Here is a 27,573-nt window from a genome sequence, read left to right as displayed (position 1 = left end):
CATTTCTGCAATTTCACAAATATAACCTTCTGCTGTCTTGCACACTGTAAATACAGAAACCCTATTCTTTGGTTTTCCCCTTTTTCTTTGCAAAGGAAATCTGATATAGTTATTATCTGGTAAGAATCATTATGTATTTAATGTAAAACATCCTGAAAGCTTTTTGCCGTTTTTGTTCCACTCCTGCTTTATGTAGCAATTGCTTATCCATCTTTTCCAGGCCTCGTCTGAACAGGCTAAAGGATCTTTCTTGGACTCAGTGGGCATCATACTGTTGGCAGTTGAGTGAACAACATCAAAAGCCTCAGCCTCCAGCTGATACCGTGGTGGCTTGGAAACTGCACCCTGAAGCTCTTATCATTTTCATGCCAGATGTTTCACAGAGACTAAGCAGCTCATGGAACTTCAGTAAGAAAGAGCAGGAACTTCTGGTATGTTCTGTTAAAGCCTAATAGTTAGTAACTCTTTCAATACACAGTGTATTTATAATGAAATCCATTGCCTCATATCTTCAGTCTGTTTCCTTGTATAGAGGTAACTATGCTAAACCAATTAGTAAGTGGAATGGTCTGCAGGTAACAGACACTGGAATCTACTTTTCATCTGAAGCTACACAGCAACCTATTTACAAATTCCAAGTTAAATCCTGCTGTAGCTTTTCACTGGGAGCACTTGGATGTGCCTAATTCATTCCTTGCTGGATGGACGTTAAATCTGCTGCTTGATTGTTCCCTGGGTTCATTTCTGTGTTCCTAAAACTACAGGCTGGCCTGCATGCCTCAAGATAGAACAAGGTTATACAGAGCCAGGGAAATGGAGATTAGCACCACCCTGTGTCTTTCTGTCGTATTGTGCTTTCCATATTGTCAGTCCCCACCCTAAATTCATTTATGTATTATTTTCCACATTGTATTTGCTTTTGATCCAAGCACTTTTGTCGTCAGTACTGGCCCCAGATGTAACATAAGGCTCCGCTTGTTTTAACTGGGTGGGAGGAAGGGGAGAAGAGAACAGAGACTGGAAAAATACCCCAACCACAACCAACCAACCAAAAAGGAAACCCAGCCACAGTTCAGTGATCAGATTAGACTGACAGATCTTTATTTAGAAACAACAGCTTTGGTATTTTAAAACCAAAAGACCTTTAAATCACTAGAAAGTGGGATGTGGTGTCACCCCTCCCCACAGCCAAAACAAACCAATGCACAAAGCCTCAGTATGCTTAGAACAGGAAACCCACAGATCAGGATTTCCAAGTGTAAAGCCAGAAAACAATTTCATTAAATTGGTTTTGCACTCTACAGTCAAAAAAGCTGAAAAACCTGTTACCAGCACTCAGGTATCTATGGTTCAGTTGAGCGACTTGTTACTGAAGTGGATTTTATTAACATCCTCCCACCTCCCCAGCAATAAGTTACGAAATGTATACCAGAAAGGAAGTTGCACTGAAGTTTTCTGGTTGTTAACTCTGTGAAGGGAATCATCATTCTTTTATTTTCCTGTAAAATTAAGAAACAAGTCAAAAGATCAAAGGATTTGGTGTATCTTCAAGTATTTTCACCAAATGGATTTCTCTTGGGGAACAGAACAGCTTAGAAGGAAAAAGAAACATCTGTTACACAAGATTCTGGGATAAACTCTTGAATAACCACACCTTCCAAGTCTCAGGTTCCTCTCTTAACAAGGCACAAAGGGATTGTTGCTTTCAGAAGGTCCTTGTTCTCAGCTGCAAAATTGTCAGGTGTCTGTGCAAATGGAGGCAGAAAGCAGGACTAAGTTCACTTGGACACTGGGATGTTCCCATTCAATTAATGAACAGGGTGTTATTTGAACACCCCATTCATCTTGCTTACTGCTACAGAGAGCCTGAGCTTCAGCTGCCTCCCCCTTCCCCCTGTTTCTGGAATCAAGATCTACATCATCTTCATTTTAAGAAGGTCCAGTTCAGAAGAGGCAACAGAAGTGTCTGTTGACAATGCAAAGCAGTGTCGAGAAGGAAGAGGTGTTACATCAGCCCTGGTGTGTAGTTGAGAAGTTTCTTGGCATTTCAGAGAATAGTGTCAGGGACAGTTACCTGCAGTAATGGTTAACAAGTCACTTTGTAAAGGCAGAAGGCAAGTCTGTGTATGACAAAGGCAACCAGATAGACAGCAGTGAAAAAAAGACATAAATTCAAGGACACATTTTGGGATGCATGGCAGGGCACAGCGGAATACACAATAACTGGAATTACTTCCTGACCACTTCCTCCTCTTGCATTAAGGTTTTGATCATGATCATAGGCTTATAAATGCAGTTGTACTTGACATACGTATCTACCCTACCTCTTCCTAGGTTGGTCTAGCCACAAGCCTCTTCCACTCTCAGTCTTTCAATGGGTGATACGTATTCAGACATGCTTGGAGTCTGGCCTGACCTCCAGTGCTCAACATGACAAAGCCAGTTAGCTGAGAGGAAAACAGCCAGCTCACTTTAAAACACCTCTTTACGTACCAACTGTCAAGTTTAGTTCAGTACCTTCTGTCCAACTTTACCTATCAAAATTGAATCTGCTTTTAGAATTTGGAAAAAACAGGGCAATCTAAAGCAAGACCTTTTCTTTGACAGCTCTAGTTAATTTTTTTGGAGCAGAATTCACCATCTATTGTCTATCCTGTGCTAAGTTTTTACTAGCAACTAAGTTTTCTAAGGCAACTCAAACCAAGAATTTCCAATTCTTTACACCAAAAGGAGATGCAGTAGAGCTTGAAGTCAGAACCTGAAACTCACAGTAAAAAGCACTCGGTACTCTTCTTAACACAGCTACGTGTTTCATCTGAACAGGAGAAACACTAACTCAGCACCTTCCCAAAATGATGGTGGTAAATGTGGTCTGATGGCGGACTTCACAGTGTCTATGGATCTGTGAACATTTACCAGTAGTCCCAACAGGTCAGCACTTTCACCCAAGAACACCAGCTTGTGTCTGTGTGTTCTTGTATGACACTTCACACATTCAAACCAGGCAGAAAAGCCTGCACGTCTCCCACACAGTAGTAAAGACAAGTATAGCAGCTCTCTCACAAGCACTCCTGTACTGCATAACAAGAAACATCATCTCATGACACAGCTGCAACTGTTGGCTTAAAACCAAGTAATGTCCTACATTGATGTATGGAAAAAGGACAAAAAAAAGCTGTGTCTGTCTTGATCTGCAGCCTTACAAATGTTTAAGAAGGACAGTGGATATATCTTTTCTAATGTTTGTGAGCTCTACTGCTCTAATCCCTGCCCTAATCTTACTTCTTGCAAGAAGAGGTCACAGATCACTTGTTGCAATAGAGACTGAAAATCCTCACAGTCCAAGACAGAACCTCCCTAGGCACAGCTGACAGAAAATCAGGTGGACAACACTCAGAGGACAGCAGCCCAAAGCAGCAGTCTTATACCTTACTCCTGAACAGCGGCTTGGCTCCTGGCCCACAATATTCATTGTAGATGAGTTTGAACAGAAACAAGTGAAACAATGTGATTAAGGAGGCCACACTGAACCAGAAAAGGAAGGGTAAGCCTGGGTATTGCTTGGCCATGTGTTCCTCATGAGCCAGAATAGCTTTCAGATGGAGTGTGTGTCTCAGGTCCTGCAAGTGGATCAGATCTGTCGATATATAAAGCAGTGGTGTGATGGGTTGAGTCACCATGACGGGGAACGTGTGGCCTCGTGCCTCTGAGGTCAGTTCCACAGGCTCATTCATACAGCCTGCTTCACACGCATATAGTTTCACTGGCTTGTCCTGGAATTTCACAGACACGTGCAAGAAGGGCTTTCCTTCAGCATCCAGCAGAACAGCTAGATTAATCAAGTCCTTATTGTAATGGATCCCACGTAAGGAATAGCTGTTATGAAGTACATCAGGGTCAGCCTGAAACTGAAGATGGTTTTCTGTGAACTGCAGACCCCCAAAACTAAGCACCATTCCCTGCATAAGTCCATGGACACCAGCTGCCACAAGACCCTTGCATCCTCGTTTCTGGAGAGTGAGCTTCCACAGGTCTGAGAGCTGCAAGATCTGGGTGACGCTGGTCAGCTTTGCTGGCCACAGGTTTTCTGCGTGCATGGTCGCGTGGCCACTGAAGCAGTGGTCAGCATAGTTCAAGCTGGCTTCCATTTTCTCTCTGTCCTCACCACTGATGAGTGGATCCAGCAGAGGAGCTGGCATGCTCGACAGCACGTAGTAGAGGGTCATGTTAACAGTCTCACTGGATGGTGTATGCGCATCTGTGATCTTTCTCATTTCAACCCCTGTAATAAAAGAAAACAGCCACAAGTCAGAGGATCACATGTGAGTATGACATTAACTAGGAGAAAATCAAACATGCACCTTGTTCAACACACAGGGGTTCTTTATAATCATAGAATAGTTAGGGTTGGAAAGGACCTTAAGATCATCTAGTTTCAACCCCCCGCCATGGGCAGGGACACCCCACACTAAACCATGCCACCCAAGGCTCTGTCCAGCCTGGCCTTGAACACCACCAGGGATGGAGCATTCACAACCTCCCTGGGCAACCCATTCCAGTGCCTCACCACCCTTACAGTAAAGAACTTCTTCCTTATATCCAATCTAAACTTCCCCTGTTAAGTTTGAACCTGTTACCCCTTGTCTTATCACTGCAGTCCCTAATGTCTAATAAGTAATGTCTAAGAAACCTTTGTCTACAAAACACTGAAGTGAAACGTTTCCTTTTATCTTCCTAAGATGCTTTCTCTGCTACTTGGCGTTTGAAAGCCAAGCTCCCACTAAAGGCAAAGCTAGTTTGATAAACAGATGCCTTATGGAGCTGTCACCATAACTCAGCAAGAATGACCTGTCAAAGGAACATCTATCTTTTTACTAGCTATAAACCAGCAAGTACTATGTTAGTTGGGCAGCTGTTCTGTTATGCAAGGCCACTACAATCTTAATGAAAAGCATCCTTGTAAGATACTCCTTAATTTTAATGAAGAAATGTGTCTTTTATACTGTCACTATTTCCAACCAATATGCTGGGCACATCAGTAAAGTTCCTGAAAATGTGAAAGCCAGCACATCCAAGTTAGGATTAGAACTGTTCTTCTCTAACTTCCTTTATGATGTAAGGAATGCTTTTTGTAAAGTATGGGTTCCAAATTAGGAGTGCTATTTTATTATCCCACAACATGCACCAAGAGAAACCTGTGAAGAAGAGCAGAGCCTCTGGAGACCATACAGTAACCAGTCTGAGCTTTCAGCTGCCGTCTAAAGCAACCTCTAAGGAAGTTAAACATCACTTTCCTTACCTGAAATGAACAGGTCAGACCAGGTCTGTTGGTGCTCCTGGAAAAGATCTTCCACCCCCATCTGCATCACCTCCAGCATCTCTTTCTTGGCGGACTCCCTCAGCTTGCTGAAGGTCTCCTCCAGCCTGGAAACCTCGATGGGCTCTGAGGTGTACACCACCGAGAGCACAGTTTCATCAAAGTGGGATTTGGGAGCAACCTGCACCCGGCTCACGAGCTTCTTGGCAGCCACCACCATAAGCACCACCTTGGGGCTCCCGGGCAGCAGCAGACGACCGGAGGACAGCAGGAACTGCCGCTCCTCCGCCTTCTCCAGGCTGGTGGCGAAGCGGCTGCCCAGCGAGGGGGCAGAAGCCGGGGCCGAGGCCTCGAAGGCAGCCACCCTCTCGGTGGGGTTGGCAATGCGGATGCGCTGCAGGTAGAGGTGCGGCCGACTCCGGTGGGCCACCACCTCCTCCCTCACCGTCACGCAGTCCCCGGCACCAGCCCCGGGCCCCGTCTGGACGCACCGCACCCGCCGCACGGCGCCGTCCCGCAGCGCCGCCAGAGCCGCCCGCGCTTCGCCGCGCCCGCCCAGAGCCCTCAGCCGCACCAGCGCCGGATACTCGGTGGCGAGCGCCGCGCCGCCGCCGGACCCCGCCGCCGACACCCAGAGGCGGCCGGCGGCCACGTCCAGCAGCAGGAAGCCGTTACCCGCCAGGGCCAGGCCCGGCCCCGGCCCGTCGTCCCCCACCGCTTCCTCCGGCAGGGGCAGCGCATCGCCGCGCTCGGCCTGCGCCCGCCAGGAGCCCGTGGCCGCCTGCAGGCAGAGAGCGGCGGCACCGTGGGGCTCGGCCCCCCGCCCTGCGCCCCGCCGCGCCCGCGCCGCGCCCAGGTACCAGTAGGCGACGAGCAGCAGCGCCAGGAGCAGCAGCAGCCGCCGCGCCCAGCTGCTGGAGAGCAGCCCCGGCAGCCCCTTCAGCCGCTGCTGCAGCCACATGGGCGGCTGCGGGGCGAAGCGGGGGCCCCGTCCCGCCCCGTCCCGCGGCCTCGGTGTTACCCCCGCGGCCACTGCCCGGCCCCGATCCCGCCGTGGCGCAACGACCCTTACGCCGCCATCGCCGCCGCCCGGAAGCGCGGCGCCGTGCGGCAGACCCGCCGCGGTTTGCGGCGCTTTGCGACAGAGCCGTCGCACCGCCCCCTGGGAAGGCGCTTGGCAGAGGGGCCTGGGCCGCCTCGCCACCGCGGAGCCGGGCCCCGTGCCGTAGTTCCGGGGCCCATACCATGGCTCCGGGGCCCCTTCCGTGGTTCTGGGCCTACTGCCGGGAGCTGTCTGTAATTCCAGTGGCGATTTACTCCCGGTATCACAGCAGGGCCCAGTAGGGGAAAGCAAGTTGTACTCCATCAAACCTTATTCTGCTGTGCAGTAAATAGAAGTTGATGATGTGACTTGGATGTGCACAGCAAGCAGCGAGAAGCTTTGTACCCCAGTGCAGCTCTCAACAGACAGGAGCAAGCCATAGAGAAACACAGCGAGTTCCAATGAAGTGTGACATTCCTGACCAGAGCCAGTGAACCGGCTGCGTGCAGGGGCTCAGAAAAGACACCTGAACTGATTCCTGCAAATGAGCTGTTTGATGTGTGAGGGGGCACTGGAAGGTATAAGGATCTGTAAGAACACTGGGTCAGACCCCATCCCTTGCACGGTTCAGGAGGGCTGGAGTTTCTTCAGAAGGTCTCGTGTGTTCTGGGGCTGTGTTCAAAGCCGAGCTCTGATCCTTTCCGGTTTTGAGGAAGTTGCTGCTTTGCTTGGAGCACGTGTTGCACGTACTCATTGGAACATCTGCACTGGCAGCTGCCTCTCCTTAAAAAGACAGGCAGCCAATTCCAGCTGGAGAGCACAAAGCAGTACAAACATAGAAACAGGGGAAGAAGATGGGCTTGCTGGCTTGGCATGGCTGCAGAATGCAAACAGCTGTCAGACAGGGACAGGCCGAGTGCAGCAGTATAAACGACGCATTCATGATTTCTGGTGTGCAAAACCCCCTTCCATTTTAGAATGGAGACATTTAACTTCATTAAAATGAGAAACTTGCCATTTTTACAATTCTAGATTGAGTCACAGATGCCAGCCTGAGATTTGAGGGGTTGAACACTTCTGATGGGGCTCCTGGCTGAAAGTGTTGCGCTGGGGCTTTGTCTGGGCCTGCAAAGTACTGGAGGAATCTTAATTAAATCTCTTTTTTCTTTAGGGAGAACGGCAGCTTTGCAAAAGGAAGTTTCCTATATCATTGTCTTAGGGAGAACTGATACTTCCTTGGATTATTGCCTGTAGTACATCGTTGGATCATGAGGGCTATTTTGTTTGCCTGGTAATTATGAGGGAAGTCCTGCTTTTGGACAAGGGAATGGAAACAAAAGTGATTTGAGTACACTCAAGAATTTTCTCAGTGAACACAACAACAGTAATGGTATTACTATTACCAAGTAATGGTTAACTCGGTGCATGTGCCACAGCATCACCCAACACAAGTCCTTTTCCACGCCTCTGCTAAACTTCCCAGTGCTGCGCCTTTCACACCTTCCTGTTGTGGTGTGTGCTGCATGGCCTGTGCTCAGGCATGGCTGAGGACACAATGACGGCTTCAGTAGTACACCACAGCATTGCTTTCATTCTACGTGATGTCTCACAGAACACTGTGACATTTATACAGCCTCTGTTATTCTGGAGGTCTTTGCAGACAAGCAAATATTATTGTTCACATCTTACAAGAGAGAACATAAGTAATCTCTCGATGTTGCTTTCAGTAATGGAAGCAAAGTGTGGTTTAATTACACACAGTGCCTAACAAAATGGCACTGTTGCTTTCAGGTGTTTGCCTCAGTAGAAATAACATGTTGCTCAAGGCCTCAGGTAAGGTATGTGTCAGTGGTAGCTCCTCATCTGGTGTTCTGCAGATGCACTGACCCTAAAGCCATTTTTTTATGTGTAATTTTATGGTAGATTTATTTTGCCTGTTCTCAAAGTTAGCCAGAATAAACTAGAAAAAGATGCATGCCTAAGTCAGCAGGGCTAGAGCAAGAAAACCCAGCACAGGTAGTTGTAAGCCTTAAAGACATCTGTATGGCCAGTTAGTATGGGAAAGAGCAGAGCAGGTTTTGTGTTTGCCAGGGAAGTACATGAGGAGGGATGGTAGCTGGCAAGAAAGTATTTAATCAGAGCTCCCACATTCCGTAGCTGCACATAATCCATTTAGCTGGTTTGCCTTTTTTCACAGCTGATCGTGTCAACCAGCTGCAGCACTAACTGCAGCTGGCCAGAAAGTGGCCCCCTTCCTCTTACACAGGCTCCGTTTGCTTCATCACAGAATCATGCTAACAATGCTGCTTTCCTCCTCCGCAGACCCGCGGCCGGTGCCCTCCGGCCGCAAGGCTGGACCTTGATCCAGGGTAAAGTTGCTGCAGCTGCGGGATCAACCCCCACGAACTTCGCGTCCCTGCAGAAGGAACCGACCCCTTCGCACTAGCCCCTGAGCTCCCCTCTCCCAGCGCGACCCGGCCCCTGCCGCTTCTCCGCCTCTCCCGGGAGGAGGAGCCCCCGCCTCCCGCTTCCCGCTTCCTCCGCCCGTCCCCGCCGGGCGGGTCTGGTGCGTGGCACAAGTTCCAGCAGCCCCGGAGCTTTCTAGAGCTGTCTTCCGTCGGGTCTGTCCCGCACGCAGCTCCTCCGGTCGGTACCGGCTCCCGGACTGGAATCCGGGCGGGCATTCGGCTCCATGCAGCCTCCGGCGGTGCTGCTACTTTGGATGCTGCTGGCGCTGCTCGGAGCGGGGGGCGGCGATGCCTCCCTGCAGGAAGGTAAGGAGGAGTCCGCTCCGGGGCCGAGGGTGGGGACCGGCAGCTTGGGGGCCGCTGTGGGTACCAGCACTGACCTCTGCGCCCCGGTCCAGCTCGGAGGCATTGCCCGAGGAGAGCCCCCGCCGCGGAGTCTGAGCCCCTGAGTGGCATCTGGAGCTGCTGCCGAGTTGTGAGGCAGGGCACGGCGTGGGCGCCTTCTGCACATGCTGCTTTAGCGCCTCAGTTACTCACAGCTCCGAGTTGTGTGAGAGCAGCCTTGGACGCCATCTCATCCCAGTAAAGTACTTGCGGTCCCCTGGGCTGCATCCCACTTGGGTCAGCCCTTCTGCTCTTGAACTTCTACAGTTCAAGAATTAGGTAACAGAGAGTATTTGATCCTGGTCTGGCCACACGGTGACCTGGGATCTAGGATGCTCCTAAAAGAACACAGAAGTCTATCTCCATGTAAACAGTGGGTAGGTGCTCTGAGGGGTAGTTAGGACAGCAGTAGAGGATTAGAGCAGCTGCAGGATGTCAGCCAGGCTGACAAAGGTTCATGTGCTGTTGCTCTGCCAAGAAGTTTGGATTGTTATCTCTGTCTTCATTAGAGAAGTGACAATTAAAAGGAGATTTCATCTTTTTACCTAGAATATTTCCCTTCACAATATGTGATTCGGGTATAGTTACCTTTATTATATATATTATCTAATAATAATACAGTTAATGTGTATCTGTGGAGTGTTGGAAGAGGAGTTCTTTAACTATAGTGGCTTAAGTAAAGCAAAACCATTTCAGTATTTAGGATCACTATTAAACAAATACAAGGAAGAAATTAATCTCTGTGCTATCCTGCCTTCCTTCCACACCCCAAGTCTTCCATGTTTTCAGTAAGGCTTTAGAGCAAACTAGAGATAAAAAACTGGGTGCTGGGAAAAGAGCATGAGGTCTGTTGGTTAGGAAGAGAGATTTGGAATGAACTGCTTTCTGGCATGGCTTAAAGAAGAAATGCCTTACCTTTTCTGTGCCTCAGCTTCCCCAGAGTAACGCGAGAACGATGATATTCTCTCTTGTATGTTCTTTTAGATCTCTGCAAAAGCTCTGAGCATAGTTATTTGTAGTTAACTGAATCTTAAAAAAACCCCAACCTTCAGTAAATGTGAATTTAAAACAGAGATTATATTGTCCACTACTAAATTATGCACCATTTTTTCTATTTGATCCCTGTATTAATGGTATTTTCTTGGACTCTGAACAGGAAGTGGCACAGTTTCCCGACGCACAGCCTAGGGATAAATTCATTCCTTGTCCTAAAATGCAGCTGTGATTTCCCTGTAGAGTCAGAGCAGGATTAAATAACTCTAAAATCTTTCGTTATTGAGCTCATTTTGTCACAGATTTTCATTACTATAAAAACTCTGATACTGATATTGGAGTCCCTGTTCCAGTGCTTTGTCCCTACAGGGTCCCTTTCATCTATAGTACTCAAAACCCCTCACAAAAGTGGTAAATGCCCTCTATTATCATTCTACAGATGGAAAAGATTATCATTCTATAGTGGGATAGCAAGACTGGCTTCTCTTTGCATAGCAGAGCTAGAAGTACAGCCCAGCTCCCCTGCTTCCTGGTCCAATGTTTGCTTTGTTAACCACACTGTGTTCCTATTCTGCAGCCTTGCCAGTTATATGATTTCTAATTGTCAGCCCAAGGAGTCTCTGTGCCCAGCTTAACAAAGCCATTTCTGCATCTCAAAAGTAACAGGGAGGCATAAAAGTGCTTTTGGAAGTTTTTAAATGCCTGCATGTGATACTGTAACTAAAAGGCTTTACTGCTCTGGCTCTGAAATACCTGTCAACTGTACCAGTGTTAAGCAACATCTTTGAGAAAGAGGAAAAAGGGTTAAAGGAGAAGGAGTGGAGACAGCATAGCTCAGCATGAGCTTCTAGTACTGGACTGAAGGAATGTCTCTTGGGATGGAAAGCTCTCGCTACTGCAGAGATTTCTCAGAACAGAAACTGAGCTTAATATCTCTCAGAGTACTACCCCCACAGACCAGTAATGAAAAGGGAATCTGTAACTTGGAATTCTGCTGAGGGGGATCATTGTCTCTGTGCTGGCTTTTCATGCTCCAGCGAGTTTACATGCTGCACAGTAAAACTGTCTTAGAAACAGGACACCGCTTCCTGTTCATCCATGTGAGCCTTTAGCTCTCACCTCTCCTCCCAGAAACTTCTGGCAGTCATATCGTAAACAGTTGTTTGCTTACTTGGGGTGGTGGCATGCAAATGAATTAGGGACCTATTTAATTTGAGATGTCTGAGAATTCAGGCTGAAATAATTGAATAGTCAGGCTCTTTTTCTTTCTTACCTTCTTTTATCATTATCATATGCTTTCTCCTCTCTTTTCAGGTACTAGAATTTGATACCTAGACAGATGCATTCCTTTCCAGCAAGTTCACATTTGCCCCCCTCTTCGTTGGCAGTATGAGCTTCAGCTTCTCAGAAACCATGAGCTCTGAGCTATCTAATAGAGCTGTCATGGTTTTGTGCATGCTGCTGTATGGCTAGAAACTTCAATGGCTTTAACATATTCCCTGAGGATATATATATTTTACTTATTTGTTTACACCCTCTGACTGGACAGGACACAAGGAACTGGAGTGTGCTGGAGGAGCTGCACTGTGAATGCGCTTCATACCTCTGAGAATCTGCCTTTAAAAACTGCAAGATTCATATGCTTTCATTTATCCTTTCTCTGTGTAAGTGTCTTAACAAAATACACCTGTAGCTGACCTTCTGTTGACTGTTCCCAGTCTCCTCTCTTTTTCTGATGCAGGTGAAGAATTTTAGGAATTTCTGTGGGAATATCCTCTTTCTTCCTAGCTTGGAGTCTTATGCTTATTTTTCACTCTTGCTGCCTTTGCCAGGTCTATCTAGATCCTTCCTCTCTAAGATCAGGCAGAATATCAATTTGGGTACACTAGGAAGATGCATCTGGTACATCCATTGAAAAAAAATCATTGTTCCAAAAGAAGTCTGCTCAAGCCAAGAAAATGTACTTTCAGTTTTCCAGGTATTTTCTGATGTTAAAATCAGATGGCCAGGGTTTGCATTTAGGCACTGTTGCCAGAGCCTATACAATTTTCATAGAATCATAGAACAGTTAGGGTTGGAAAGGACCTTAAGATCATCCAGTTCCAACCCCCTGCCATGGGCAGGGACACCCCACACTAAACCATGGCACCCAAGGCCTCATCCAACCTGGCCTTGAACACCGCCAGGGATGGAGCACTCACAACCTCCCTGGGCAACCCATTCCAGTGCCTCACCACCCTCACAGTAAAGAATTTCTTCCTTATATCCAATCTAAACTTCCCCTGTTTAAGTTTTAACCTGTTACCCCTTGTCCTCTTTTCTACTTAAGCAAAACTGTTAAGATGACATTTAGCATTTAATCATTACAATGAATAAATCAGAGCTTACACATAAAAAACATGTTCCAGTGGTACTATAGAGAAACTTCTGAAAGAGAACTTCAGGATTTAGCGCTCTCCTTTTTAAGGAACTGGAAATGAAAAGCAAGTTCATGCTAATGAAAGCTATGGCAGAATTAAATTCACATTTGTGTATGTATGAAAAATGTCTGGAAGACACCTCAGGAATGCAGTAGAAAATTGGAACAGCCATGGAGAGGGAGTAATAACGTTCAGCCTAATTTTGGTCTTCCCTACACTCAGTCAATGCTGAGTGATGAAAGAGCATCTCTGTGGGGAACAGGAAGCCAATTGCACTAAATGGGTGACTTCCAAGTGGCATTTTGTAGTATGTCTATATTTTATCTTCAGGTTTAATTCTTCATACTCTATGTGACAGCAGAGAATTGTAGCTTTCAATAGCAGGATAAAAAACCACTTAGTACATTGTATTTTCTTTTTCTAGCTCATAACTTAGGCCGTGAAATTGTATCTGTACATAATCTCTCATTTTATACCCAGGACCAAGTTTAATCTCTACTGCAAAGAAACAGTCTTGCTTGTGCTGCAGTTAGTTTTGGGTTCTTCAATCAAACACTGAAATCTAGAAGCGTCTTTGCCACATTCTGTCGCCTGTGACAGTTCCTCCAGTAAAACATTGGCTACATCCATTCTTTCTTTTTTACTTCTGGGAATCTTTGAGTTGGTTGCAAGAAAATCCAAGCAGCAGATAAGTAGGATTTGAAGCTGGTTTTCTTCCTGAGGTTGAGGCTTTGTGGGCAGTGAGAACACCTATAGTGCTTAATATTGCTTAATATTGTACAGTATAGAGATAATCGGGTAAGGTGTAAGCAGCATGTTTGCTTCTCAGCAGGATATGGGAGCTCCATAGCTTGACTCACCTCCCTTGCCTGATTTCAAATGAGCATCTGCCAATGTCATATAGAACAGATGCTACCTGTGCCCTTCAACAGCAGTGACTCTTTGTGCAAAGGTTGAGACTCCTGGATTCTATTGCTGGATTCATGATCAATATAAAGAATGTACTGGGAAAGTCAGTTTGCTTCTCAGTGGTTGGATTTTGACTTCTCTTTGTCATGTCTGTCAAGTACCTCTAAGATTATTGATCCCTACTTTGGCTCAGTATTGATATTAAAGCCTCTTCATCAGGTACAGAGCAGCTGGTTGTGAAAACAAGTTGAATGTGTCTCTTGTGCTTTCTCCTATATGCAGAAAACCTGCTGGTTCTTACTGTTGCCACCAAGCAGACCGAGGGATTCCAGCGTTTCAGAAGATCAGCCCAATTCTTCAACTACAAAGTCCAGGTGATGGCATCAGCCTTGGTGGTTGGTCAAAGGGAATTTTGAAGTGTGGAATGAATAAGACTTGGCCACAAAGTGTTTAAATAGAAGCCACAAAGTACTGTGACTGGGGCATTTCTGCCCAGTCTTTTATTCTATTCTGAGTGAGATCCATAACTCCTGCTCAAGGGAGCCCTGTGGCACTTTTCCATTGCAATGCCGAAACACACAGTACAGTTTGTGCTCCTGTCCCTGTTGCTGAGAGCACTTCGTTATTGTGCTACATGTTACTCTGTCCATCCCAGAGAATGGTTCAAAGGCTAGTGAATATACCTGGTTCATCTGTCCTGATTCTGGAAGGCTTTTTGTTGGGATCTGCACTGGGAGTTGTCAGGATTAGTCATTTTGTGGGTTCTGGTCCTTTCCTGTGAGTCTTGCTGGGAAAACAACCTGTTTGGTAGACCCTGTGCTTGTGTTTCTTTAGGTGCTGGGGCTGGATGAGGAGTGGAAGGGTGGAGATGACAAGAAGCCAGCAGGAGGTGGGCAGAAGGTCCGTCTCTTGAAGTCAGCCTTGAAGCAGTATGTGGATAAGGAAGACTTGATCATCCTTTTCATAGAGAGGTAATGGGTTGGAAAGTATTTGCCATGAACTGAATCCTAAGGCTGTTTGGACAGGTTCTTACTAAGAAGAAATCTACTGTGAAGTAAATTGCTTCTGGAAGGTGTGCCCAGACCTCTGGGTTTTTTTCCCCCTGAATTCTCTGCAGTTGCCTGAGAGTTGCTGAGAGCTGCATCTATGGCAGCTGGGAAGGTCTGATCAGAATAGCTGATTCCAACTCTGGCATACAGTTGATAGCATTATACCTGTTTCTGCCATGGTGGAATTTGGCTGCCTTCATCTGCAAAGAAAGAACAGACAATTTCTATGAACCCAGGCAGGCCTTTCTTACCAGAACTATTTGTTTTATAAGGTAAAGCAGGCTGCAACACAATCCTGGGAGCCAAGAGTTAGTCTGCCAGAGAAATGTGAAGAGGGAAAAGGACAGTTTGGAGTCTCAATGTCTTTTCATATGCCCAGCAACAAGGAGGGCTGGGATCTGTGTATCTGTTTCTAGCTCCCATGACAGGGAGATGGTTTTTGCAGGTCTGAATATCTATGTGTGTTTAGAGAAGTTGAGATGATTAATCTCTGGAATAAGTAACTTTTTCACTCATCAAAATGAGTTTAAAGTATGTAGATCCTCTTGCAGAAAATGCAAGTCTCATTCTGAGAGCATTGTCTGGGAATTAGTCAGTTCTAACCAGTACTGAAGAAACAGCAGCTGGAGTGCAGCATCCAGTGATTGGTGTCCAGCATAGGTTCCTCTCGAAGACTGGCAGTTAGCTCAGTGGAGAGTGGCAGGATGCCAGGAGATGTAAAAACACCTGTGGGTTTCTTTAATCTAGAAAGAAGTGGCAGAGCAGTTCTTCTTCCAATAGGTTGTTACAAACAGTGAAGGCACCAGGGCTTCATGGTTCTAAATGGGGGAAAAGCAAGAAGAGATCAACGTATTTTTCAGCTTGGAAGGTTTGTTTTTATCATCAGTGAAAACTCTGAAAATAAGAATGGGCATAAATTGACCCAAGCCAGTTTGGTATCTTCTGCAGTGGAAAGTATCATCTTCCACTCTATGAATAAAATTGCACTTTAATCAGTTATAATTATGACAAAAAATGTAATACTGTGAGGCAGAACTAAAGTAAAGGGATTCCTAACAAATTAGCTGTTTCTAGAAACTTGTCACACTGACATGTTTTTCTGACTCCATTCCTTTCTGTCCCTTTCTTGTCTGTCTTTAGCTATGATGTACTCTTTGCTTCGGGCCCCACAGAACTGCTGAAGAAGTTCAAACAAGCCAAGAGCAAGGTGGTTTTCTCAGCAGAAAACTACATCTATCCTGACAGAAAGTTGGAAGCCAAGTACCCTCAGGTGCGAGATGGAAAGCGCTTCCTGGGTTCTGGAGGTAAGACACAGAGCATTCCTTCAGCTGAGAACCTCTCTCAGCTTCTTATTCCTTTAGAAACACTTTGGGAGAAGTAGCAAGTGACCAGGTGTGGAAAACACCTGTGTAGAAGATGGTGCAGACTGAAGCCCTCTGCATATCTGGCCGTAATGGAAAGACTAACAATGCTCTTGTCTTTTACCTACATAGTTATGAATTGCCTGTAGAGGATAGGAACCTGCTCCCTATCACTTCTCCCTTTTCAGTGAGATGTGTCATTCAGGGTGGGGGGTATCTGAGCTTTGCTGGTGCTGAAGATGACAGGTTTGATTCTGGTGTCACTCCGTGTTGGCAAGTGCAGTGTATACATGCCTTTGCTGAAAGTTCATGTATCTCTGCAGCAACACAGAGTGGAGTGAGACTTTGTGTGAAAGAAGTGAGAAGAGCTTGTGAAAGAATGTGTATACAGGAGTACTTCCCTTTATGGTTGTATGGGTTGAAACACCTCTTCCTGCTTATTCCCACAGGCTTCATAGGTTATGCTCCAAACCTGATGAAGCTTGTGGAGGAGTGGAAAGGACAGGACGATGACAGTGACCAGCTCTTCTATACGAACGTCTTCTTGGATCCAGAAAAAAGAGTAGGTGTAACTAGATTTTGGGATGAGGAGGAGTTATCTGGGGAGCCTTGCTGTTAATCCTCTGTACGGTATCCCTGTCAACAGTAAAAGAAGTAAATCACATACATACTGACTCTTTGTTACTGCTCTGGCATCCTTACATGGAAAAGGCCAGTAGTGTGTCTAGTCACTCGTTTCCCTTCTGAAAATTTGCATTCTAGACACTACCCCCTTCTTCTGTTAGTAGAGGTTTTATCTTTAAACTTAAAATGTGGCTGGGACAGTAGATGTCTTAAAACAAGTTTTACTGGAAACTCATGACAGTATCTATATGTGCTGATGTTTAAAGCTATAGAGTGTGACAGAAGTAACCAGCCTCCTCCCAGGGGACATGAAACCCAGACTTGTTCCCTGCAGAGCATAGTGCTGACTTAGATATATCCAACCTAGCACTGAAGCAGCTTTTAGGTAAAGAGTCAGATGAGGCCTGAGTAGATTTGAGGTGATGAAGGGACAAAGGTTCACAGCCTTTTAGCCATTGTTGGTCGACAGGATGGGGACCGTAGGTGTCACAGTGGGTACTCTGATCTGTGCTGGAACAGAGAGGCTGCACTGCCTTCAGCAAACACTTCCATATCCTGGCCATCAAAATCTACATCAGCTTTGTAGCACCTTTGTAGCATGCCATGTAACATCATCCAGAAGCCTGGGATGGACCCTGAAAGCAGCATTGCCTTTCAGCACTGTGTGCTGCACTGGCCAAATCATCCAGCCCACAGAGTGATTCTGCTTCTGTTGTCCCTGCCCAGCTCTGCATGACGCAGCACAGTCTGTCCCTGAGGGACACCACAAATGCGTGAGAGCTGAGAAGTCAAACTGTAACAGTAAAAGGAGTTGCAGAGCTGGTAAAAAATTCAGAACAGCTGCACTTTTCTACTTCCCCTAATCTGAATATGGCCCTGTGATATTTTAACATGGACAGTTCCTTTGATGTTCTCATCTGCAGTTCTGGCCCTATGCCACATAAAGGCTGAGTAATTCCACTGACTTGGCATTCAGACAGCGGATGTTAGCACCCTGCTGTCCTTTCAAGTAATCAATCTTCACAGATGCCTGGAGAGACACTGAACTCTGCTAAGTTGGAGCTGAGTTTTAGTCTGACAGAAATCCAGTCGGAGTGACTTGTAGCAGGGGGTAAAAACAAAGTTTGCACACGCTGGCCTTGTGTCGTTACTGCGTTCTGGTTTGACATCAGTACCTGGGGTAACGCTTGCCCTGGGCATAGATGGTGAGAAACTGTCTTCACAGCAGATGGTTTTGCTGTCTTGGCATTCCTGCGTGTTGTATGTGGGGCTTATATGACTGTCCTGCAAGTATACTTCATTAATATGCTGCATATTATTGTTGGCACACCCACAACAGCTTTAAAATGTTTATTTGCATGGGTTTGCCTGATATGTTTAAATTGGTTTAGAAAATGGCACATTGTCCCAGATTGAAGTGAAAATGAGGATTAGCCAGGAGTGTTTTAGGCTTCAGAGCTTGGAGTAGGGAAATGATCATAGGAATGCAATATATCTTTGCTCAGCATAGGGTCTCTTGCACATAAAGAATGGGTGCCCACTTGTGTTCTAATTCAGGTTATTTATGTCATTCTTTTAAAGGAAAATATCAACATCAGCCTAGACCAAAGAAGTCGGATCTTCCAAAACTTAAATGGAGCATTAGGTGAGATGGCAGAAGGAATCTCATTTCTCCTTGGAATGCAACTGCATGTTGACGCCAGAAATAAAGTTATGGCTGAAGGGATTAAATTTCAGGAATTCCTGTCTCTGCGGAATAAGCTTCAGTAAAAAGCCTCTGCCAGAATTCTGGGATTTATTTGCAATTTCACTGTGACCAGCTAGGTTCTTACTGCAATTCCCTCTTCACTTGGGGGAATGCAGGTCAGGTTTTCCATCTTACACCTCCATACCATTTTGATCTCCAAGCATGTCTGAGTGCATTAGCCTTGGGGATTAAAACTGGGAGGGATTTTCAGTGCAAGTGATAACACACAACCCTGCCTGGGGCTTGCCTGTCTTTCCGCTTCAGAACTCTGTCTGGAATGGCATAGAAAGTGAGACACAGCCAGATACTGCCTGTGAGCACTTGCTGACGTGACCTGCTGATTAATTCATTTTTCTAGTCCTGGCAAAAGTGATTCACTTACTCTCTTGCCACTGCTGCCTGCTGCTTTCAGTTCATAGTCATGCACCATTCCACCTTTATTCCAGTCAGGTAACAAATTGTAACGGCACGGTAGTTTTTAGCTCCTGTACTCACGTACAGACTGGAACTTGGCTCTGTACTGGTCTGTTTTCCAATGCATTTTGAGTGGTTGTGCTGAGGAGATGTCTTGGATGATCTCTGCCAGGAGGGTGGACTTCTCTCAGGGGTGAGAAAGAGACATCACATGTGTAGAATGCTCAGGTGGGAAGGGCCTGAGTCCTCCCTGGCCATCAGTAGCTGTTCCTCAGTCTAGAGTTTGTAAATGCCCATTCTGAAAGACTGTATCAGTGTGGTTTTTGCTGATTCCCAGTATAAGGCGTATGTGTCAGCCCAGCAAGTTGGATTTTTGTCCAACTTCCCAGCCATCCTCCTGTTACTTCACAGGATCATTCTGAACATTTTTTCTCCTTTCTGGATGTGGTCTGTAGCCCTTAAACCGCTTGTGCATGGTTATAAACATCCATGCTTTCCTCTTTCAGCAGTCAGTCTATAGAAACAAAGCACTCTGTTGCCAATTATCACTAAAAGCCTTCCCCTAATAACATGATGGCAATGTTCTTTCTAGATGAGGTGGTTCTGAAGTTTGAAAACTCACGAGTGAGAATAAGAAACTTGTTATATGACACTCTGCCTGTGGTGATTCATGGAAATGGACCCACCAAGGTAAGTGGATGTCCTGAGGGAAAGATTTGATATATATTTGTTGCAAAGTGACCCTTTAGGCTCAAGTGTATCGAGTCACTGTCTTCCCATATTATTGACTTTCCCTCTATGCATTTATGTTTGAAAAACAATAAGTGGTCCAGGTCTGTAGCACAAGATGGGTCTGGTTCAAAGGTTAGTGTGTAATTAGACCCTCAGGCTGTCATGCTTTTCAGATTCTTTAGTCCAAGAAGAGGGTAAATGAAGTTCTGATCAGACATGATCTTACATAGGGGGTGGATGCAAAGAAACTCCCCTGTCCTGTAATGCGTAACATGGTAAATTGCCTTTTGCAGCTGCAGCTCAACTATCTGGGAAACTACATTCCTCAAATATGGACATTTGAGACTGGCTGCACTGTGTGTGATGAAGGTCTGCGAAGCCTCACGGGGTTTAAGGTAAGGCTAATATCTATTCAAAGCTCTCAAGTCTTACAATTACAATGGGATCTCGTGTGTCTGATGTGGTACATGAGCGAGCACTTCTCTTTCCACTCAATGTAGGATGAGGCATTACCAATGATTCTGATTGGCATTTTCATCGAGCAGCCCACTCCGTTCCTTTCTCAGTTTTTCCTGAGGCTTCGTAACCTTCATTACCCAAAGCAACGAATCCAGCTCTTCATTCACAACCATGTAAGTAAAGTTGGCTTGTGAGAGTCTTAGCAAATATGGGGAAAATGTACTCCTGTACTGTAGGCACCTCTGCAACCTTTGGCTAGACTTCCAGGCTCTCTAATCATGGAATCATAGAATCATAGAATAGTTAGGGTTGGAAAGGACCTTAAGATCATCTCATTCCATCCCCACTGCCATGGGCAGGGACACCTCACACTAAACCATGTCACCCAAGGCTCTGTCCAACCTGGCCTTGAACACTGCCAGGGATGGAGCATTCACAGCTTCCTTGGACAACCCATTCCAGTGCCTCACCACCCTTACAGTAAACAACTTCCTCCTTTTATCCAATCTAAACTTCTGTTTCAGTTTGAATCCGTTACCCCTTGTCCTGTCACTACAGTCCCTGATGAGAGTCTCTCCCCAGCATCCTTATAGGCCCCCTTCAGATACTGGAAGGCTGCTCTGAGATCTCCACGCAGCCTTCTCTTCTCCAGGCTGAACAGCCCCAACTCTCTCAGCCTGTCTTCATACAGGAGGTGCTCCAGTCCCCTGATCATCCTTGTGGCCTCCTCTGGACTTGTTCCAACAGTTCCATGTCCTTTTTAAGTTGAGGACACCAGAATCCCAGTACTTATCTGCAGTGGCACCTATAATCTGTAAAGATGTGGAAGTGGGAAGAGCTGTTGCTCGTCTGCTTTGGCGTTTTTGAGAACAGGAGCCTGAGCACCCTGGCATGAGCCCATCTTTTCCTTATCTTTCTTTTGGAACAGGAACAACATCACTTGATGCAGGTGGACTCTTTTGTTAAAAAGCATGGCAAAGAATATCTTGCTGTCAAAGTGATTGGGCCAGATGATGAGATGGAGAACGCTGAGGCACGTAACTTGGGCATGTAAGTGAAGAGGCCATATGCGATGGCTGGCAGAATCAGCCTGTGTCCACACTAAGGCAGTCTATTTCATCTGAGGATCATCACTGTCAAGTGGATGTTTCTCTTCTTTCAGTTACCCTTTTCTTTCAATTTTCTTGACATTAATTCCCTATGTCCATTGTGAATCTTCTCACTCTTTGTCTATAGGGATTTGTGCAGAAAGGATCCTGGCTGTGACTATTACTTTAGCGTGGATGCTGAGATAGTTCTGAAGAACACAGAGACTCTAAGGATCCTGATTGAGCAGAACAAGTAGGTTCTTTGGTCTGAGCAATCCTTACTGGTCATCTTTCACATGAGGAATACAGTGAGCTCTATTATCACTGTGATATATAAAGCACTAGGAAAACTGTGTCAGAATATTAGACAAAACCTCTTCTTCAGTCTTTTTTTATGGTAGTTGTAATCCCTGGATTTTAGGCAATGGGTGTAAATCATCTCTAGTTTTGTCTTTATGTAGGTGCTAGAACAAATCAGATTCTAAAAGACCTACTGCAGGGTGCAGTTAGGTATAGGAGATTGTGACCATATTTGCCCTTTCTTATGTGGGATTCTGTTCCAACAGAGTTAACAGAAGCAGCAACTCTGTAAGTGCGGGAGACTCTGACTCTTACAGTCCTGTGGATTGTACATCTTTCCCTTTTCTTCCTGTGGTAACGTCTTGTCCTGCGATTCCTTTTCCTTTTGTGCTCACAGGCTGGTGATTGCCCCACTGGTAAGCCGTCATGAGAAGCTGTGGTCAAATTTCTGGGGAGCACTGAGCCCTGATGGGTACTATGCCCGCTCTGAAGATTATGTGGATATTGTTCAAAGGCGGAGAGTGTGAGTATGCAAAGAGAGCTTCTTACTGGTGCAGTTCCTCAGATGTAAAACATTTCTACATTTGAGGAATTTACATTGCTGCAGCACATTCTCATCAAACTAGGTTATGTCAAAGAACCAGAGAGCACAACTGTCTTTGTGTATAGGAAAGGAAAAGAAGTCTCTACTCCCATTTGGAAGCTGCTCTCTGTTCTCTTCTGAGTGGAGATGATAAGGTACTTCAGGCAGATTTTCTTGTGATCAGAGTTAGGGTTTGAGAGTTCTGATTTGGCTGAAATCACTTCATCTTACTCATGTCAGTTGTAGGTAGTGTGATCCTTAAAATCCTGTAAAGTGCCGTTTAATCTTTGTCAGATAGTCTTTGTAAAGTACCATGTGATCCTTGATAGATATATTCACAAAACACAGTTGTTGGCTCATTCATATTCTTGAGGGCCCCTCTCTTTATTTTTTGGCCATTATATGTGTGATAAATGCTGGAAATCAGCTTATGCGCTTTTGGCTGCTTCACTGGTTTAAATCACTGGAAAAAAATAAGTTGATCTCTCTGGGAAGAGTTTCAAGACATTAATTATGTCCCAGCAAAACCACACAATGTCAATTAATTGCTTTCACAGTGGACTAACACTTGTGCATCTTAAAAGCTCTGGGCAATATAAGCGATTTTTCCTGGAATGATAATCCCTGTTGATATGGTTTCTCCCTACTGTTCTGAGTTGGCTCATTTAAGCAAGCCTGGTTGACACTGCAGTGCTGCCTGCCAACTTGTCCAGTCCAGCAGCTTCTGTCTTAGTGGTATTTCAAGTCTTGCTCTCCTACCCATGTGTTTCAGTGGACTTTGGAACGTTCCCTACATCAGCAGTGTTTACCTGGTTAAAGCCAAGGTTCTGCGATCAGAGCTTGACCAGGGAGATCTCTTCCACAGTGGCAAGCTGGATACTGACATGGCTTTCTGCCACAACGTTCGGAATCAGGTCAGTTGAGGAGAGAGAGGCTGCCAGGAGAGAACTGCATGCCAGAATGGAGGTGACAGGATTAAGTAGTTTCAAGGAATTCAGCTCTGTGGGGCATGGGATGGGGTGAACTGGCATTATTCAATATTCTTCAGGCTTGGAACAGTGTGGGATTTCTGTCTTGCTGTGAAACTACCAAGAGCCAGGGACCACTAAATGTGGATAACAGTTTTGTTCTTGGGCCTGTTGAGGACTGTTCTAAATGCGTGTGACAGGGTAAGAAGGAAGAACCTAATCTCACAGCAGCTGCTCTGCTCTGCTTCTGAGCCTGGCTGAGAAGAGGTACAGAATTACTGCCTATAACCTTTCAAAGTTCCTCATATTGAGGGTGGAAATTAAACTGAAGGCCCATAGGAGAAAGAATGGGTAAATGAACAGCTTGGGCAGAGCCATCAGCATTGGAGAACTGTCTAGTGCTTATATTTCACAGTGGCTCACAGAAATGTGAGGTCTTGATTCTTTCCCTCTATCCTGCAGGGAGTCTTCATGTACCTGACAAATCGGCATCAGTTTGGACACATACTGTCCCTGGAGAATTATCAGACAACTCACCTCCACAATGACCTCTGGCAAATATTCAGCAATCCGGAGGTGAGAGAACCTGCATGCTCAGCTTAGCATGTGAAGGTTTCATGACCAGCTTCACCAATAAGGAAGGTCCAGGCTTTGTAATAACAATGTCTCTCAGATGGGATGAGAAGAATAGTCGCAGAAGTTAAAGAGAGGGTTTGTGTGATTCATAACATCTGGATTTTCAAAGCCTGTGAAATAACTGCTGCATTAGTGCCTGGCCTTTCATTGCCTCTTTAACCAGGCCCCACAGAAATGACTGATTTGCTTATCTTTTAACTGCAGGACTGGAGGGAAAAGTACATCCATGAAAACTACACAGCAGCTCTGAAAGGGAAATTGGTAGAAATGGTAAGAAAACATCACTCTTACCCATCAGAATGGAAGATTAGCATCAGGACAATGCTGAAGACATTCCTGAGAATGACAGTTGTCACTACTGTCATACTTAGGAATAAGCAGTTCAGCACAACCTTGTAGTCTTTCAAATCCAGAGGAAACGTGACCTTGAAAGTATTTTTAGAGCCAAATCATTCTTCTAGAAGTACATCTCCAGCTCTCTTAAGTGGAAGTGGGGCACATACATCAGAAGACAATTTCTGTCCTCAATATTTTAGTTACTTTCCACTTAAACTGACTCAATCTGCAGTCAATTTAGTTTTACTCCTTTTGCCTCAAGCACATGTCCTCGTTTCTGCTATTCTCACCTGTCTACTTTCTGCAGCCCTGCCCAGATGTTTACTGGTTCCCCATATTCACTGACATTGCCTGTGATGAGCTGGTGGAAGAAATGGAACATTATGGCCAGTGGTCCACAGGTGACAACACGGTAAGAAGATGCAGGAGCTTTTTGGTTTCTGGTTCACACCATCATTCGTGTGTATTGGGTGGCAGCATTGCCTCCTGTAGGAAGCCCTTAGATCTCACAGTTAAACCAGGAAACTGGAGGCAAAACAATTTTGTTCCTGATTTTTTGCCCCTGTTCTTAAATGTGAATTAATTTTCCGGAGTCCTCTTTAGCCTCTTCTGAAGTTACAGTGTTCAGCCCTTCTGATGGTATTTTTTTTTACCTTAGGTTGTAATTATTTCTTAAAATGAGTTGTCGATCCTGAAATTTCTGATCAATAAAAATCTTTCTTACTTGTAGTTACCAGAAACAAGTGGTTTTCACTCCTGAATCCAAGGTTCCCATCCTTATGGGTATTTTCATGATTCTGTTTCAGGACAGCAGGATACAAGGAGGATATGAGAACGTCCCAACTATTGACATACACATGAACCAAATTGGCTTTGAAAGAGAGTGGTATAAATTTCTTCTGGACTATATTGCACCCATCACAGAGAAACTGTACCCAGGATACTATACCAAGGTATGTATGCCTTAGCATCAAAACTCATGCTCAGATCAGCACCTCCTCTAGTTGCAACTTTGAAAAGACTGCTGGAATCCTCTGGCAGTATGCATACTATTTCCCAGTTGACCCTGAGTATGATGTAAGTAGATGCATCAGGAAATACATGCTTTCCTAATGACATTCTCCTGCCTTATGGTTACCTTTCTCTCCTAGCAGCAGGATGCAGTTTATCACACCCTACTCTGCAACTCAGTAGCCATGGACTATTACAGCCCTGTAACTGATGTGCACTTTGTTCTTCTCTCCCGCAGACTCAATTTGAGCTGGCCTTTGTCGTTCGCTACAAACCTGACGAGCAGCCCTCTTTAGTGCCCCACCATGATGCTTCCACCTTTACCATTAACATTGCTTTGAACAAAGTTGGGATAGACTATGAGGTAAGTGTGTACCAGTGTGTCAGGAATGCAGTACAGCTTCTGGAGCGGTCCAGGCAGCTGGAAACCCTTTTCTTACCCACATCTGGCTTTTTCACACTAAGGATGCCGAGTAATAACTGTCTAGGGTAAAAAGATTTTTGAATTTATCAGAACACAGAAGATTCTCCAATTACCTTCTAAGATTTTCTGAAGGTTTCCAAGAAGGAGGCAGAGACTCTTTCCCTGAGGTGCTGATGTACCAAGCTGATGTGTCTCTTATGTTTCCATCAGGGAGGAGGCTGCCGGTTCCTGCGCTACAATTGCTCCATTCGAGCTCCAAGAAAAGGGTGGACCCTTATGCATCCGGGACGCCTGACCCACTACCATGAAGGTCTTCCAACCACCAAAGGAACCCGTTACATTGCAGTGTCCTTTCTTGACCCCTAGAGCCATGCTTCACAGGAAGGACCTTTCCCTGGCCCTGCTCACTGCTGACTTTGAGTGGCATCAGGGAATGCTGCTGAGAGTTTCTAAGGAGTTTCTAAGGCATTAAGGCTATTTGGATATTGATTTTTAATGATATTTTAAGACTCCACTACTGGAAGATCTCCCTCTCTGATACTGCAGGTGATATCTAGGAATATTGCTGTAGAATTTGGAAGGAGATATTGTGCCTTCATTTTTGATTGTGCTCCTCATCTGCTCGCTCTTGGAAGTGCGATTTACTTGAACCTCCAGTGATTGGTTGGCTTTACAAAAATGCTTTCTTGGACTCGAAATCCAGCTTCTTGGAAGCAAGTCACGAGCTCTCTCTCCAGATAGCTGGAAGCTCATTTTCATCCACGTATCCACATATGCAGGACTGGACATTAGACAGTAATTTCTGGGTACTATTCCAAATATAAGCCAATCAGGGAGCAGACTCCAGGAGTCATAACAGTTAAATGTCATACTAGATGAAACTCAGTAGTAAGAGCCTGAAGATCATCTGGTTCCTTACCTCTGCAGTCCTTGGAAGCGTATCACAAAGTTCAAAGCAGTAGCAGTGGCAATACAGGTGCTTCTGGTTAGCTAAAGGAAGGTCCACTAATGATGCTTTACCTCTGGGATTAGACTGAAGAGAGAAAAGGTTGCCTCTCTATCTTGTGTTACAGCAGCTGAAAGGAGCATTCATGCCCAGACAGAATCAGTCCATGTTGGTATGTACAGATAAAATCTGAGGAAGGGAAGGCTGAGAACAACTGGATCAGTGAGGAGGGCTTCACTGCTGCATGATATCTCTTCTATCCCGTGTTAAGATTGTCAAAAGCTCTCATCAATGTCTGGATAACCCAGTGCTCTTTGGTGGCCTCATTCCAGTTCTCAGAGATCGTTTTGATAATTTTCTTTGCATCTAATTTGAATGGGCCATCAAAGGAGCTGTTCTCTGGCACTCAGAGGGAGTCATTATCAATTATTTCAGATTGCAAACCAAAACACTCCAGACTCTTGTCCAGTGGGGTTGAATGTAACAGAAATGACCGGAAGGTGCTGAGAGCTTCTGGTGAACTGGTAGGTGTAAAAATCTGTCTGGACTAGACCCATGGTTAGAGAGGGAAGGGGAGAAACCTTTTCTACTGTTGCCTGTAAGATAACTTTGCTCCTCACACACTGTTATGCTCTGGGGCTGCCAGACCAGTCAGGGTGTTTCACAAGCAATTAAGTTCACAACTGTCCTTAGGAAAAGAACTCCAATTTTCTCTTAGTTCTCTGTGGCTCCAGCTTCTGTCTAATTGTAGATAAAGGAGCCCTTTTAGCTAGGATGGGGCATATTAAAGTAGGCAGAACAGCTTTAGACATGTACGTTGTGGCAGGGAACCTGATAGAATTGGAGTGGACTTGAAGAATCAACCAGGTTGGGAAAGGCCTTTTAAGATCATCAAGTCCAACCTTTAAGGAAGGCGACATTGACCTTTTCCTGCTGCTTTCCATGTGCTTTTTTGGGTCTCAAGGCTACACCCCCACGGGAGGAAAACCCAGGCAGGGGCAATCGGTTTGAAAAGTAAAACAGTAATAAACCGTGTTAGGCGACATCCGGAGCTCTGTGTTACCAAGCGAAGGAACGCGGTACGGTGTCGAAAAGGTGTATGTATTTATTCAGCAGGATTGTTTTTTTCACGTGCCTTGTTGTGTCTTTCCTCCGCTCGTGCCGCCGTGGGGGTTCAGAGCCGGGTGTCCTTTGGCTGCGCGTTGCCGGCCCGGGGAACCCGCGTTAACTCCGCATCAGCCGAGCTGAGGCCTGGCGGGAGTTGAGGCCCTCGGAACTACAGCTCCCATGGTGCCCCGCGAGAGGGCCCGCCCGTCGCGCGCTGATGACGCGCGCTCCCTAAGCGCCGGACTGGTGACGGTG

The 27,573-nt window shown here is 45.7% G+C and overlaps 2 protein-coding genes across 3 annotated transcripts; one reads left to right on the top strand and one right to left on the bottom strand.

The window, feature by feature from the left end:
* Window positions 1-1,079: 1,079 nt before the first annotated feature.
* KIAA2013 lies at window positions 1,080-6,413 on the bottom strand. The gene is made up of 2 exons (XM_080631391.1): window positions 5,300-6,413; window positions 1,080-4,282 (listed from the first exon to the last, which is right to left on the bottom strand). Exons 1-2 carry the CDS (start codon window positions 6,276-6,278, stop codon window positions 3,423-3,425), a joined length of 1,839 nt encoding a protein of 612 aa, XP_080487517.1. The 5' UTR covers window positions 6,279-6,413; the 3' UTR covers window positions 1,080-3,422.
* A 174-nt stretch (window positions 6,414-6,587) lies between these two features.
* On the top strand, window positions 6,588-25,643 carry PLOD1 (procollagen-lysine,2-oxoglutarate 5-dioxygenase 1). 2 transcript variants are annotated; one of them, XM_080631090.1, is made up of 21 exons: window positions 6,588-6,937; window positions 7,531-7,650; window positions 8,682-9,133; window positions 13,816-13,907; window positions 14,368-14,504; window positions 15,723-15,886; window positions 16,393-16,505; window positions 18,149-18,212; window positions 19,321-19,418; window positions 19,754-19,855; window positions 19,961-20,092; window positions 20,848-20,969; window positions 21,156-21,260; window positions 21,705-21,830; window positions 22,663-22,804; window positions 23,321-23,434; window positions 23,699-23,764; window positions 24,138-24,242; window positions 24,637-24,783; window positions 25,080-25,205; window positions 25,476-25,643. In XM_080631090.1, the coding sequence occupies exons 3-21, from the start codon at window positions 9,052-9,054 to the stop codon at window positions 25,629-25,631; spliced, it is 2,193 nt and encodes a 730-aa protein (XP_080487216.1). In that variant the 5' UTR covers window positions 6,588-6,937; window positions 7,531-7,650; window positions 8,682-9,051; the 3' UTR covers window positions 25,632-25,643. The 2 variants fall into 2 exon arrangements, with proteins under 2 accessions (XP_080487216.1, XP_080487217.1); XM_080631091.1 differs by lacking the exons at window positions 6,588-6,937; window positions 7,531-7,650 and adding an exon at window positions 7,689-7,749.
* The last annotated feature ends 1,930 nt before the right edge of the window (window positions 25,644-27,573 follow it).

The sequence above is a fragment of the Psittacula echo genome, assembly GCF_963264785.1.
Source record: "Psittacula echo genome assembly, chromosome: 17".
NCBI lineage: Eukaryota > Metazoa > Chordata > Aves > Psittaciformes > Psittacidae > Psittacula > Psittacula echo.
This window is presented reverse-complemented; position numbering and strand designations above follow the sequence as displayed.

What these genes read in the sequence shown, in the direction of transcription:
- KIAA2013 (XM_080631391.1), bottom strand. Translation starts at nt 6,278, where the DNA reads ATGTGGCTGCAGCAGCGGCTGAAGGGGCTGCCGGGGCTGCTCTCCAGC. An exon ending in GTCTGACCTGTTCATTTCAG is followed by an intron (nt 4,283 to 5,299) that starts GTAAGGAAAGTG and finishes CTTTTATTACAG; the next exon opens with GGGTTGAAATGAGAAAGATC.
- PLOD1 (XM_080631090.1), top strand. Translation starts at nt 9,052, where the DNA reads ATGCAGCCTCCGGCGGTGCTGCTACTTTGGATGCTGCTGGCGCTGCTC. An exon ending in TCTTCAACTACAAAGTCCAG is followed by an intron (nt 13,908 to 14,367) that starts GTGATGGCATCA and finishes GTGTTTCTTTAG; the next exon opens with GTGCTGGGGCTGGATGAGGA. An exon ending in GAAGCCTCACGGGGTTTAAG is followed by an intron (nt 19,856 to 19,960) that starts GTAAGGCTAATA and finishes CACTCAATGTAG; the next exon opens with GATGAGGCATTACCAATGAT.